General features: G+C 39.5%; 1 protein-coding gene across 2 annotated transcripts in view; it reads right to left on the reverse strand.

Annotated features, from left to right (window-relative positions):
* RASEF (RAS and EF-hand domain containing) overlaps positions 1-16,409 on the reverse strand; it is a 43,563-nt gene that overhangs the window by 25,430 nt on the left and 1,724 nt on the right. For both annotated transcript variants that reach the window (XM_069777692.1, XM_069777691.1), the window contains exons 2-3: positions 5,562-5,708; positions 4,671-4,761 (exon numbers count right to left, since the gene is read on the reverse strand). In XM_069777692.1, coding sequence (XP_069633793.1) covers positions 4,671-4,761; positions 5,562-5,708 — 238 coding nt within the window. The remainder of the gene's footprint in view (positions 1-4,670; positions 4,762-5,561; positions 5,709-16,409) is intronic.

The raw sequence follows: 16,409 nt of genomic DNA on the forward strand, positions 1-16,409 counted from the left end.
CACTGTCCAGTAGACTCGGTTGTCCCTCTCCTCCACCTGGCTGGAGGCAGGGCCCCTCTAATCCTGGTTAGAATATCTGTTACCCACTTTTTGCACATGTGAATCAGAAGTCCCTTCAAGAGGATCAGAAATGAGATCGGCCCATCTACTGCGCCCGGGGGACTGCTCACGGGAAACTGGAGCAGCAGTTTTCCAAGAAGAATCTTCTTTTCTGGTTGCTTTTTCTCGCAACTCCCGTACCCGTGAATCCAAGACTGAGGTAGGTTTTCCATCCCACTTCCTCATGTCCTCTCCATGGTCACGCAGGTAAAACCACAGGTTAGCCCGTCGTGTGTACTTTCTCTCTCCTCTCTCTTGGGCAGAGGAACGCTTACTCCCAATAACTGCAATGCGGGCCTGTACAGGTGAGGAGGAGGACATATCTACTTTGAATTGCTGGAACTCTCGGGACAATTCCTCTACAGCTGAGACACAGGCCCGTAGGGAGGAAGAGAGACTTCCTTCATACTGCCGGAGTTGGACAGCCAATTCATCCACCGTTTGTCCATAGCCTTCTTTCCAGGACATTACTGCCAATGAGTTGGCATAGGTTGGTGGTGCACTTCGTAGAAACTTCCGCCACATCGGTTGTGTGCATTGGACTTCATCTGGATCTGTGGGTGACTGCGCATTTTCTGGATCATTATAAATCACCTCCAGCACGGCTAATTCCCTCAGGTACTGGATACCTCTCTCCATGGTGGTCCACTTGCCTTGGTGACATGTAACTTCATCCCTGAAAGGGTATCTTTCCTTTACACCTAACAGAAGTCGCCTCCAGAGGCTGAGGACTTGTGTTTTTCTCCCAATCGCCTTGTCGATACCCCCTTCTCTAGACAGAGATCCCAACTGCTTGGCTTCCTTACCCTCTAATTCCACACTACTAGCCCCATTATCCCAGCATCGGAGCAGCCAGGTAACAGTGTGCTCACCTGGGTGGCGGCTAAAATCTTTTCGCATGTCACACAACTCACTCAGGGATAGAGATCGGGTAATTATTTCAGGTTCTGCCTCTTCCTCCTGTTCTCGCGATGACCCTGGTTCATCTTCATCTCTCACTGAGCGAACTGATTTCTTTGTGTGTTTCTTTTTCTGTACAGGGGCGACTGATACTGGCACAGGTTGGTTCTCTGGTTTAGTGGCAGTATCTGTCACCGGGGTAGGGTTAGCCACGGTACCTGTTGTCGTGGTAGGGGCAGCCACGGTGCATGTTGTCGGGGCTGGGGTAGCCACAGTGCATGTTGTCTTGTTTTCCATCTTTTCCCCCTTTTCCCCCTGGGGGTGCTGCATAGTATCAAGCAGGGTTTGGTAGATACCGGCCAGGGCCCAGCACAGTGTAGTGAGTTGTGTGTCTCTGGGATAGCCACAGCATTTTCCTTTCAAAAATTCTATCACTTCATGAGGGTTCTGCAGTTGTTCGGGAGTGAACTTCCAAGTCACTGGAGGTGAGAAGTTCTCTAGATACCTGCCCACATCCTCCCACATGCCGTGCCACCCATAAATATCCAGCTTTGGGACAGATCTCTGGGTGGTACTCTTAAAGAGCCTCTTTGTAGCCCTAGACAAGACCTGAAACATAGTCAGGAGGCATAGCACTAACAGCACACAGGCTTGCGCATCCCAAGGATATTCAAAATTCTTGAAAAGTGTTGTAATTAGTTGGAAAGAGAAAAAGGAGGGGAACGGATGGGGGGAAGTATCCCCCCCTAACTTCCCCATGGGTTGGGTGTAATTACCAATAAAATCCGACAGAAGGTGCCCAAAGTCTGGAAATGATATCACTGCCTCATACAGATAACAGCTTAACCTCATGACCAGTGATGTAATCATTTCACAAGTCGACATTGCCCAGTACAGCAAAATGATAATCCCAATCACTCTCCCAGAGATGAGATACGCAACTACAGGCAATACATAAAGCATATAAGAACTTACAAAACGCCACCATGTAAACAGCTGAATCAACATTGTGACTAACATCTATTTATCTAGTATAAGAAATGCGTATGACAAATTTGTTTCAACACGCTCTGGCCAGATCTGTCGTTATCTCAACCCTTCGTGGCCCCATGTTGGGCGCCAAAAAGGATTGTCATGGTTTCAGCCCAGCCGGTAACAAAGGACCACCACGCGGCCGCTCGCTCACTCCTCCCGCCAAAAAGAAGAGCACACCCCCCGGCCCGCTCCCCCTTTATATACTGAGCATGATGTCACACGGTATGGAATAGCTCCTTGGCCAGTTCAGGTCAGCTGCCCTGGCTATGCCCCCCACCTCCCAGGTTCCTGTAAAAAAAAAATTAACTCTATCCCAGCTGAACCCAGGACACCTTCTACGGCTCAGCATACAATGTGCTAGTAATAGCACCACTGTGCCACCATCAGTTACTTATTTAGGTCTGCTTTTCTTTTAAATTTTTTCACTTTCAACTGTTGGAACATTACAAGCCTATGTTCAGTAAAAGGCATGCTTATGACAGCATCTTTAGTTTCATATGGTACTTCGTCTGAATATCAAAGTAAGTACACTATTCTGTGTTTAATTTTAATCAAAACAGATTTTGAAAGGAAGTTCATCAATGAGTTCTCAACAATGAGAAGAATGGTATGTTCTGCATGTTATAGATAAGTATGTGTTTAACTCACTCCAGTCACTCCCCAGGGACTTCAATGAACAGTTTCACAACACAAGATACCAGAATGCAGCAGTGATATGGGGTGCCAATGAAACAGGTTGAGTTTTCACATGGAAAGGACAGACACGGACTTTGCTCAGAATTCAGTGCTTTCCTGTCGGTGATGCTGACATCCGTGTGTTAAATGATAATCAAAGTAATCAGCTCAAGCTGGACTCTCTTACTGTTGGTATTGTTTGGTAACTATTTGCTTCCCTTGAAGAAACAGGATAGGCTCAACCTGCAGATACTATCATGCAGAGGCAGGTGTCACAGCCGCATGAGTGAGATCACTCTGACGAACAATAGCCTTGAGTACAGGCATTAAGATTAATGGCTTAGTACAATCCCACAAAGTAAATATCTTACATTTACTCTCAGGGCGTTTTAGTAGGTGGAGTATGTGGAACTTCGAGCGAAAGGGAACATTTAGGAGTGAAAATGAAAAGAGCGCTCCAGAAACAAGTTACAGCCCATCTTTCACATCTATAGCTACGTGTGAAACAGTGAAATCGCAATCCATGCAACTCGGTGACAATTTGGGGACTTTTTAGAATGAGAAACACAGACTAGATGTGGATAATACATAGCAGATGTGTTTTTACATAATGCTAGTATGTAGCTGTAGAGGTTGTTCTCAGAGTGAGGGAATACACACATCTGTCATCTTTTTACAGTAGTTAAAAAGTCTTGAGGGCTTTTTTACCACTTTTTGCAGAACAAAAATTTTCCAGTGCAAATGTATTTGTTTTCTAAAAATAAACGATTAGTCTCTCTGGAAATAGAAAGTTTATCTCTCCTGAGAGTTGCATTATCATTAGTTTAACACATTATGATATGCTTTTTTTACTGGAGTGATACCTTTAACATTTTTATGTCATTGTATTTTGTTTCTAGGAAAACAACTGACTTTTATGGTTTGGTAGGAGTATTGCCTCTTACATAGAAAAAGATGCTGTTTGAAGTAAATCTATCAGAACACTGTTTACCTTCACAGATCAATTACCGTGAACTATTTAAAATCAGAAATTTGGCTGACTGCACTTTGCTGCTTCTGATTCTGCAAATGCTTTGGTGAAAGAACCCATACCAAATACATAGACGTTCAGTATTTTGTATGTCCTACAAAGTAATAATTATGCCAATAGTATATGTTTTAATTAATGCATTTCTTATGTCCACATTAGAACACTTTCACAAACTGCTATTCTTATGCACACTATAAATTTAGGCTTATCTTACATGAATTTAGTAACAGCAGTAAACAGACAACACCAGTAGGGTGGTGTTACCATACTGCTTTCTGCTTAGGATTACACAGCCGTTTGTGGCTCTAATATATCTTTCAATGGCTAAGGTGAAGAGATTCTTGTACTTTTCCATCAAGATGGCAAGCCGGTTGAAACAATGGCTAAAACTTGAGCACATTGAAACAGAACTTCACATCAACTTTCAGAGATTCAGGCCCTCACAGACTGTCATCACAATTACCCTCTCATGTCTATAACTCTCTAAAATGTAGTTTCAGGATGAGAATGGGGGAAAGAAAGATGACCGCTTCAGGCAGATACACAAATTAGAAACAAATGACCTAAGCATTAATTTCTACATAAATTCATCTACTAGGAGAACTAGATTCCATTCTTTCATGGTGAATGGTCATTTCTCCAATCTGTTTCCAATACTGGTCTCAGAAATAAGTTCCTCCAGGCCAGCATATTCTCACAAAAGAGAAAGACTTTTTTTTCTTGGTTTATTACATCTGAGCAGCCATTCTTCTTTGGGAAAGCATTAAGAGAATACATTTTCGACCTCATGGATAGCTTCTTTTCATCCAGGCCCTGCCTTCAGCGGCTTTTAGTCAGCCCATCAAGATCAAAAACACACCCGGCCATCAATCCTACTTAAGACCACTGAGAGTTTGGCAATTATGAAATTTTGTAAATATAAAATACTCACTTCCTTTTTAACTTTATGCTCCACAGCCTGTATTCGTTGTTCCATCTCTTCCTCCAGCTCACTGAGCTGAACTGCCGCTTTATCCTGAGCTCTAAAATTTGAAAATGAATACTCTCTTAGAGATTACCCTCTGGGTTGATAGAAACGTGTGAAACACATCTGCCTACCTCAGCTGAAACAAATTAGACAGACAGACATGGCAACAGTTTAACATTGCCCAGACCTTGAATCTGGTATGGTTGGGAAACAAAAATCACAAATTAATTTGAAGGTATGGGCAAATCAGATTTTAAATAATAGCTGACAGATGATGATTAGTATGAAATACATCACATCTGCATTTTGAAAATTAAGTTACAGAGATAAAAGGCTCCTCTGGTTATCCTATGAAGAGACTTCAAAAGGATAGCTACAGCACCTTGCATGACCCACACAAACAAGATCTTTGTCCTGAGCTAATCTGTTTGGTTTTGGCAGTAATGATGTGAGATTGCAGATGCCGAGTAGTTGCAATAGGTAAATACACCCCTTGATGCTGAAGAAGCAAAAATATGGTTTCTAAAGTGAAGACATAATGGACATGTATGCTAAAACTCAAAGTTACAGCCAAGGAAGAGTAGTTAAAATGTTTTAAGACATTAAATACAAGAATAGAGCCTGCAAAAATTTGGTCCAGGACTTATCCAAAATATGAACAGGGAATCATTTGCAAGCTGCTGTATGTGCTTATGCACATGTATGTGCATATAATATAAACTAACCTTTGACCTCAGTTTATAGAACTACTCAGCATAACATATTTTGGCATTAGCTCCCAGTAGTTTAACCCAACAAAGTGCGATAGAGAAAAAAGTAACTGCATAACTGAACCAGAAACACAACTTACTATACCTTTTTACAGCAATGGCCAAAGTTTCCATCTCTGTGCTTTGAAGTTTGATCTCTCGGATGAAGTTCTTAATGACATGTTCGTACGGCTGGATTAATCTTGGTTCCGCTATGTGTATGTTCTGATACAGAACACTGACCTGCTCTTGTCTGAAAGAGAAATACCATTTTAACGCACTAACTTGGAACAATGTTCTATAACAGGTTTGAAAAATGTATTACGAATGAAGATATTCCCCTTTTTGCATATTTTTAAAATTTAGCAAGTTAGATATGGACTTTGAACATTCAGCATATAATGTCTGAATTCTTCTAAATTATGTTTACCCTTCCTGCTTCTTTATTTTAATAGTTACTGTAGAAAAAACTTTTTAGCTTAAGTAAATTTTTTGTACTTCTGTTCACGGTGTATTGAAGAGCATGCCACTGGAATAACCCATAATGTGTATCAAGTTTGTTGGTGGCTCTAATGTTAATCATAATCTGTGAATAAGTTTACAACTTTAGGAGGCTGCTCAAGAAATGAAAATGGGTATGAATGCCAACCACCTAAGTCAAAATGGGTGTGTAAAGGGGTGAGAGGGAGGTGATCATACCTCCTTCAAGTAAAAATGTTTGATGTTCCCCCAGCTGTTGGACTCCTAGTATTTACATCTCTTGTATCAGTGTGTGGCGGAGACAGAGCTGTAGGGGAAATGAGAATACAGCTCTTTGGTTTAAGACAAATTATTCTGCTCCAGACTACTGCACTCCTCATAACGCCAGCCCTGTTTTATACTGCAAAAATTCATTGTTATAAGAAATTAATTCTGTATATGATTCTCATGTGAAAGATAACACTTATCTTGTATAGAAGAAAGCAAAAAGTTTCTGTAGACCCTTTAGTTATTAAAAGCCCTCCTGAAATTTATAGTGCTTCTTAAAAGCAGGACCAATGCAGGAATAGTATATTCTGATTTCCATTTGATCTGGACTCGCTTACATATATTGTATACAGTTTTAATTGTCAAAGCAAAGAATCTTGACAAGATACAAACCCAAAGAATACCATAAGCACCAAGACATTATTACACAGGTTACTACATAAAAAGCACTGATTTCTGGTCATACCACTAGTAACACCATGTAACCCTTTGCATTACATGGTAGCTAGGTTCCAACATCTGGATTACCCTAAGGCAATCTACCAAAGAAAATCCTATAACAGAATTTAGCAGTCCCAAGGAAAATTCAAGCCGATTGCCACATCAACTATATGCCAGAACATGAACAGGTATTAAAGAACTTAAAAATTAAACAGAAAAAAAGGAAAAGGGAAGATCAGGTCTAGAAAGGTAGGGAAAGCAGGCCAGTAATGAGGAAATACAGCATATCAGTGGCAGAAATGCAAACAAAAACGATGTTTTGCAAGTTCTAGTGTAACACCATATCTAACATATCACAAATACATGATGTCTTGTTGTTGTTAAAGGAAAGCTTAAACTCTGATTTAATGATCCTTCTTGTTAGACAGCTGATATTTTCCTATCTTCTATGGAGGTAGTGCTACTTAATACCTTCAACATACACGTGATATCAACAATCTGCATTTTTGCCCCACCTGAAGCAATTCCACAGCTTAGATTATCAACATTGCAGCACTCTGCTTCTTCTAGGTGATTTCCACACTGAAGGTATAGCTTGAAGTACCATAATTGTTGCTATAGCTCAGATTCCCATCTTAAACAACTGAAGTATTTCAGGACACTGTAAAATGTCCTTCCAGCTGAAATGCTGATATTCATTTCAATATACAGAAACATAGCAGCAGCACAAAGAAATACAGATTTACTGATGCCAGAGGCATTTCTGTGTACATACATGTTTCTGTCTTGCAAAGGGTTTCCTTTACAAAGCCTAATGCTTTAGCTGTATTCAGTATTTCCAGAATTTAAGTGAAACTTAATGTAGTGCTCTGAATATCTTCCAATGTATGCACACAATTTCTTTTTCAAAATATGTTTTAAACAGAGTAATGTCAAGGATCACAAGTAGTCACAATAACACGCAGATTTAGCAGATCATCAGATGCTCCAAACTATGTATAAATAATGTATCATTAAATAACTCCCCAAATGTACTTTTACTCAATAATTCACATTTAAAAAACTGTTAGGGACATTTTCCTTAGCAACAACTTTGCACTAAAACAATGCTGACATTATCAGCACCATCAGAAATATTAAAACTAGGAAAAAACAAAAAACGAAAACAAAACTGTAGACTTAAAATCTGCCCTCCTTTCACTCTGTACTATTGCAACATACAGACAAATGCAAAATTTCTGCACTAAAGGGCTTACTGCACAACAGAGTTTTTAAATGGTTTTGATAATAATGCATTTCACAAAATAAGTCTGAGGTTTGGGTTCATCAGATCTCAATTAAATTTCAAGTGTACAGCAGATATGTAGCATTTAGACACCAGTTTCCAAGTACATGCAGCTGGACAAACAATAAGTTCAGTATCTCAAGGTGTTACCATTTACAGAATTCCTACCACACTTCCATTAACACTGGGTAGGCTTGAAGCTGGAGCCTAGCTGTACTTCAAACATTACTATATGTAGCCTCTCCGTAGCATCTCTATTTGAAATTCCATTTATTTTTGATAGTTGGACTGAGAGCTGGTAACGTATGCTGCATTTCATAAATTCTTAGCACTTCATCAGTTGTCCTTCAAAGCTGCAAATTGCTCACCAAAACAGCAAATAAACTATTCCAGAATAGTTTCAAATTTTAGATAGAAGTAGAGATTGTGCATATCCAGAATTAGCTGCTGAAGAATGTCACTTCTTCAAACTGTGTGAATATATATACACACAGTCCTTTAAATGAGTTGTGTGTAAAATAGAAATGGCAGATGGACGGAGTTTATCACTCTTCCAAGGCAAATAAATTCAGCACAATCTAGGTCAACATATATGAGTTTTAGAAATACAAAATACAAACATGAAATCTATGTTCTGAAATTTTCTTTTTTCCTTTAAATTTCCTTTAAATTTCACCAACAAGATGCTTACCAATAAGCATGTTTCCTACAAGGCAAGCAAACAGTAAGAAATTTACTTGTTACTTGATGCTAACATAAAATATTCATTACTTGAGCAAACGTTTTCCTGATTCTCTTCCAAATCACAGGTCACTGAATTATGGCTGGATCTTTCAGGACCTACATAACTTTTTTCACAAGATTATAGAGTTATGTTGGTACTCTATCTTTCTCACCCCACCTTGTGCAGGATTAATCAGCTGCTGTGTTTAAATCAAATGAAGCTACATCCATAAAACCACATGGTACTTCTAACTGTGCTATACATCCTGTGTTCAAAAATAACACATGCATAATGTTAATAGCAGAGGCCTCCTACCATACAGATTATTAATGGAGTAGCAAAATTAAAGGTATAGTGTCTTATGCTGATGGGACCAGAAAATCAATTAGTCTGGCCTTTGCTTACTGTATTTTGTGCCAGGAGCAGAAGAGATTTGTAATGGAATACTGTAACGCATTTCTGCAGCTGCAAGAATGCCACAGCCACTCCCTCTTGCAGCTTCTTTTCAAAGTGTATGCAAATACACATACCAGAACCAAAGATAGAAATCAGTATCTCCGTGCTGCTGAGCCCCTGCCATACAGCTAAGTCTGCTTTAAGATGCACTAGTCAGAAGCACAAAATAGTTATTGTGAGAGTTTATTCTCCCTCTGTGATACAAAAACCTCTTTATTATTCCTCCTTAGCCCAGTGACCAGCTACCATCCAGATGGTTTCAAAATATCTCAGTGACCCAGTTTTATGAAGCAGTACTTAGGCCTAAGTAGCAAAACAATACCCATATAACCACAACTGTGCAGGATCCTGGAAAGGGCCTGGAAGGCTTTTTTAAGATTAAAATTGGCCGCTGATATTCTCTGTGACACTCACCTCAGTGCTTCTGCGGCAACTTTATGGGAGGTGTTAGTTAAAAACATGACTCAACAACTACTGCAGCAACAAAAACCAGAGGAGAAATTAAAGTCATGCAACAAAATTGATGGGACTCTGCTTAATCACTTACGCCTTCAGCAAGAATTAATATACTTTCATGAACTGGCAAGACTGCTATTGATTTAATCACTCCAAGTATCTGTGATGAATTAGCAGCAAGCACACTGCGATATTTTATAGATACACAGAATTTTAGAAAGATGTAGTTATATACACTCTATATCAACATGCAGTAAGTATTTGATGATTATGAGAGGAATTGTTCTGAATTGTCTCTTTCCGTATTTTCAATCACTCCTCTGTTTTCACATGCTTTGGTAAATATCAGTGACACTGCTGCAGCAGGGCATATTAGTTGCAATGAATATTGCCCAATTTGTTTGTTTGTCTCCAGTTCCCCTTGAATACATGCTATTTCTTTCTGCAGATTCATTAGTTATTCAAAATAATTTATCAAGGAAGATTTCACAAATGGATTTTGCCAAGCTGACTTCTGAACTCTGAATAGTCTATCCTTTTGCTGGACAAAAAGGCAACCAGAATGCTTTCACTTCAGTTTCAGCAAAATTCATCTGAAATGCTCAGGTTTGCCCTTTAAAACTGGTCTTCCTTGAAATCCCAAAATCACTTTTAAATGGATTTAACTGCACACCTTTAAGTCCCCCACTAACACAACTGCAGACATTCACAAATACTAATGCAGTTTTTGATATAAGACATGAAAGAAACTGTCCCTTTGGCCTGTCTGACGCTATGGTTACACTACCTACCATGCGTGCACTACCTCTCTGCTGCTTCTACAAAGTACAGATGCAAAACGCTTATATCCAAAAAAGTATAGTATTCTGGCCAAGTATTGCTCTGGCTTTACCTTGCCTCATCTCAAAGGTTTTATAATGTAAGCTGTCTGTAAAATTACTAATTAGTAAGTATAATTAGTCAATATGTGCACAACTTCACATAAGAGTTAACTTAAGCAAAGTTACTGTATTCACATGGTTTCAGAGAGTTCCTGAGCAAATTACAGAAAGAAAATAAAGCTGCCATGATGATAACGCAATTTGTAATATGATAGATTTTAAACATCACGGTAGAATACAGGAGGAGCAGAAGAGAGAAGGAAAAAAAAGAATTAAAACAACACTGGGATTAGACATATCAGATATTTAGATTATATTAAGTGGCATAATTTCATTTAACCGATAGAGCTATGTTAACTCACATCACATAGTATTATTTTGGTTTGCTGAATGCACAGTGAGCATCTGCCTAATGACCCACACTCTGAATGCAGCTCAGTGGGAGCTGATGGAATTTATCAAAGAATGATAAGTTTATAGTGAGGGTGGTGAGGCACTGGAACAGGTTGCACAGAGAGGTTGTGGATGCCCCATCCCTGGAATTGTTCAAGGCCAGGTTGGATGGGGCTCTGTGCAACTTGACCTAGTTGAAGATGTCCCTGCTCATTGCAGGGGGGTTGGACTGATTTGTAGAGGTCCTTTCCAAACCGAACTGTTCTATGAATCTATGATAAGAATAACTCTACAGCTGCTCAGTATCTTACATGTGTTCCCTATGTAGTTGCCAGAAAGAGGATACTGTTACACGGGCCCCTTAGTCTGACCCCAAGGGCAGTATTTCAGTATAGTTTTCCACCGAAGACATACAAAAAGCAATAAGCTAGTGGAAAACCAGAGAAAAATCAAAGATGTGCCAGTGATGTTGTAATACCACCTTCCCTCATTTACATGGTAAAGATTCAGTGTTTCTTCCATCGCTGTTTTGCATAAGTTTACCTGGGTCTGCTTTAGAAAGGTGGAGACTGACAAGGTGACCAGCATGATTTGAGGGCCTCCCTGTGCAGAGCACTCTGGGGAGCACAAAGCAGCAAAACAAGGTAAAATCTCGCTTGGACAGGAGCCTCACTTGGGCTGTCAGGCTTAGCTGGATGAGGGTTGTATTGAGAGGTAAGATAACTAGACCAAAGTGTTCCCCAGCAGGACTGTTTCTGTAGGTCCTTCTGTGTACATCCATATCTTTCTCAACACCATCCCTTGCCAATTACTGATCTGTGTCTACACTTCTATCTTCTTTCTTATCCATGTTCTTACTGCAGACTTCAGGTTCTCCAAACACTTTCTCTTTGTTTTCCTGACCCAGACATCTTTCAAGCACTGGAAAAATGTAATTTCTCTTTTTGTAGGTGCAGGTAAAAGCAAAGATAATCACCACTACACTTAAACTTGTTTTCATGCTGATAATATGCTCCCACTCCTAAGTTTTAGAACACTGTTCTAATGGTTTCTTCCCAGTGTAGGTGAACTTGTAAAATTACAGAGCTCTGTTCTGGTATGGGCATGAAGGGATGAAGTACAAAGTGGTCTGCGCTGGGTGGTCAGAGCAAGAGAAAGATCAGGCATTCATTACACATCTCATGATTGTCCTTACACTGGAGACTAATAGCCTATGTGTGCCACTAAGAGATAGAGAAATACCTTTTTCTGAAAAGCAGACACATTGGACTTGCCATCATATCAGCTACCAGAAATCATCAACCAAATCTGTTCTAAATTGGAAAGGATCTACTTTTGTCACAGCTGAGTGCGTAACACTTTCTCCTAGATTAAGTGCCTTGAGGAAAAACAGATTAAACAAAACATTAACACTGTGTAAAATTAAAGGTACTTCTCAACCTGAAGCACTATGGGGTTTTTTAATACCACCTTTTCTTTTTCTGTATCTCTCCCTTCAGAAACAGGCTGCATTAAAAGAAGACAAACCAACCTGCAACCCCGAGATGAGAGAGCCTGGCCAATGGCTGATTCCCAGGGAAGGGATGCTTAATGTTTCCAAGGAATAAATACTGTTCTCTTCCTAAAGACAGAGGTGTGATTTGGAGCCAGTGGAGCAGGAGTGGAAAAGACTGTGGGACAGGGAGGGAAAGATGAAGTCTGTGGAAAAGGAGAATGCTCCAAAGGATACGGTTATGACAAATTATTGTGTGACATGAAAATACCAGGAAAACAAGTGCTTCAGTGATTAAGTTACTTGGCACAGATGCTGTTCTGATTAAAGCAAAAAAAAAAAACAGAAAAGCAGTAAAACCTAAGGTAGCTCAGAAAGTCTTCTAGCTCACAGAAAGGCATTCATCACATTTCCAGCAGAGCACATTTGTCGAAACCCTGTCATGAGACATATTAAAAGACAAGACATTATTCTTACAGCAGACATTCCCTCTCCAGCACTGTGACAAAGGGGGACCCAGCATTTGTTTTTCCTCAGGATTTGCCTTTATCCTCTCTGGGGAACACACTTCAACTTCCAAGGAAATCTCTCCAGTGCTGATATCATGGCTCATCATCTCTTGGAAGTAAACACAAATTGCTGACAAGAGTTGATGCTGTGCTCTGTATTGACTTTGGCAAAAAAACTATCCTGGCTCATGAAGGCAAGAGCATGACAGGTTTTGGATGGTTTTTTTATGCAGCAGAGCACCTTTTGTTTGCTGTAGCACAGCAGTATATCCCACAAACATCACCTGTCTTCACAGTTTAAGTAGCTCATCTTAAAAACAGCACTCTTCTCATTTTATCACGTCCCCCAGATCCACATTTTCTGTACAGCTTCAGATGACACGATTGAGGGCAGTTATCATAATCAAATTAGAAGTCTTTGAAATTGTACGATGCACAAAATCTCGCAGTGTGGCAGCCCTGATATCAGAGTCCAATGAACAGTCAGCTTGGCCCAAAGTACAAGGCACACAGGTAAAACAGACCCCAAGACTAAAATGCAAAGCAGTGAAATATGAGGACTCTCAGAAGAATTTAACTCAAAACAGGGATACAAACTTTCTTCTCCAGATTCATCCACCCATTCATGCTCAAATTAATTTAGTTCATTTTCTAATCAGATTATCCAGTTTGCCAAATATCTCACAAAAATTGCCTGGTAGGGCTTAAAGGGATTCAATTTATCCCAGAGTGATTCCACAATACACAAGAATGCACACAGCACCCACAGTCCCAAGCCTTTGTTCTTTCTGATTGAAGGTCTTTGACATTAAAATTTCAAAATCTGTTTTCTGGGAAGTTTTTTGCCTGCAATTTACAGACACAAATAACTGTCGCAGCACTTGGAAGTACAGGTTTTCTCTTGAAGTGCCAGTGGATGTTGGATCATTCTTTGTTCAAACTGAGGAATGGAAAAGCATTGCCACGAGGAGACTTTCCCACACGCTTAAAGGACCACAAGCGTATTAAGAGTGTGAAGGGAACCTTTCAATCTTACCACTGAAATCCAAACAGATCTGAGGTTGGCCACATATTAATAAAGAACACAGTCAAGGGCTAAACCCTTCCAGTGGATGCAGTGCACTGGAGGATTCACTGCCTGGAGCGCCAAATAGGTAAGTTTCTTAACCTTGTCTACTCCTGTACCATTGCAAATACTTCTTAGAGGAACAAACCAACGAACATGCCTGAGTTCTCAATAAAACAGATCTCCTATGGCTCACAGAGGCATACTCCAGTTGGCAATTCAATACGTATAAACCAAAGGCATTGCAATCCTTTGCATTTAATTACTCATTATACCCGATTGAATATAACAACACAGAAGGGTAGCTGCATTTCAAATTAAACGAATGCCAAAAAAAAACCCCCTCAACCCTCTACGCAACTCCACTAAAATCTGACTTCACACATTATATTAGGCTATCAGCCTAGAAGGACCTTCCACTTTTTTTTTTGTGCTAGAGGCACAATTGCCCACTGAGCATGCGTAAAGACTATGGCAAAAACCACTTTGACTCACAATGACCACCTTACCAAGAAATCTAACTGAATTTAGTCCCAAAAACCTGTTCAGGTGGGGAGGGAAGGAACAAGGCTGAAAACAAACCCTTTGATGTTACTTTTTTTGTTTAACTGCAACAAATACAACCACAGCTCCAGTATGTACAGACTTGGATGCTTTAAAGCATAAGCTAACAGAACTGTGCAAATCACACACCAAACTACAAAGAGGCAGGATCCATCCCATAATAAAACTATCTTTTTTAAAATTAACTAAATTTGAAATACACTTATTGTAGCATATGCTTATTTTAGTACCTGGAATGAGCCAGTACCTGGCAGTAAACAGTCTCGCATCTAATGGCTGCTACTACGCTGAGGAGTGGGTCAGGATATTGATCTGTGTACTGGGTTTCACACCTTATTATGGAGGCTTATTTATGGCTTTTAAAAGCTCAGTCACAGAAACAGAGGCTGAACCATACGTTTTGATATCAGTGAAAAATTTCCCCTTGATTTCCATGGGCACTTAATCAAGCTTAGGAATGCTAGAGACCACAGGTGTTTACTACATAATTTTCTCCTGACTTCAGCCCTGTTTTTTTCTCACTACTTCCATCTGCTATACCTTGTTTCTGTCTATATAAACCACAATAGCATCAAAGCACATGTGCCAGGGTTTTGCTAGACTGGGGCCAGAAGGCACAGCATTTTGAGGGTACTGAACCCCAAAATGATTGAGATAAAAAACATACATTCTAGATAAAAAATAGGGACAACTAGCTCCACTCATCTGGGTTTGAGGAGTTTCTTCTTTGTAATTACTTTTCCAATGGTTTTCAACACCAATGTTACAACAAACATATGAAGAGTAATAAACCACAATGTGAGGACACCAACAATATTATAGTATTTAAGATGCAGGTATGTTCCAAGCTAGGTCTGTTTTTCAAAGCACTGCCTTTCCCTAAAAAAACCTGAACTGATAAACAACTAAAAAAAAATATCATTTAAATAAAAAGATAAATAACTTTTTTGAAGTACCAGCTTGTAATTTACATGGTTTTGTTATATTCTGTTACTTAAAAACTCTCCTATGACCAGACTCCTCAATCAATTTCAATATATTCATTACTTACACCAGCGGTCCTAATGATTTTAGTGGGACTACTCATGAGGAAAAAAAACTTACACACACGTTTCAACAAAAAATGATGTGGGCCACAAATGGAAAAAAGCTGAGCTGTAACACAGATCTGCTTCTAGCACTTCAGGACAGAAAAGAGAGAGAACAAGAAAACAAAGGGCACACTGTTCTTCAGCTGACGTTGACACAATTGTAATAAATACAGCTGACTGCAAAGGATGTTCAAAGCTATTTATAAAGCTGAACAAGAATAGGAAGCATTTACATCAAGTTACTGCCCACCTGATACGCATGTATTTAACTATCAAAATTTAGCTCTGTTTGCAATTTAGATGTACAAGAATCATAACACAAATGACATTGTGTCATGATAAATTTAACAAAACTAAAGGATGTGTCTGCACAGCCAAGCCAACGAAAGCTATTCCTCTTCCTTCCTACTATCCTCTTAGACAAACAACTGGACTATATTCAACCTGCTGCTGCAAACATAGTAACAAAGATACTGAGATATGCTTATTACCAAAAGTAGATAGAAGTTTTCACAAGCCACCACTGTTCACAAGTCAGAGTTTTTCTATCTCCTATTGAGTTTCTGCCTGGCTTTAGGTTGAGTTACAAATTGCTTCTGTAAATTTTCCAATGGCTTTTTTTTTTGTTGTTGTTCTCTTTCTGTAGAAAGCAAGTATGTAGCAAGGAAGGCATCAGGATCTAGGTAAGACCTGCATGAAGATACTGATCCGCCTGAAATGGAGCGGTCCAGTAAGACTAACCAATGTTATTTACCCTTCCAGTCCAAAAATAAAAAAAACAATCAACTCCAGTTGCGCACATGAGTAGCAGGTTAAGTAACTGAAAATTTCTCTGAAGAAATTTTTCAT

This window comes from Haliaeetus albicilla, chromosome Z, assembly GCF_947461875.1.
Source record: "Haliaeetus albicilla chromosome Z, bHalAlb1.1, whole genome shotgun sequence".
NCBI lineage: Eukaryota > Metazoa > Chordata > Aves > Accipitriformes > Accipitridae > Haliaeetus > Haliaeetus albicilla.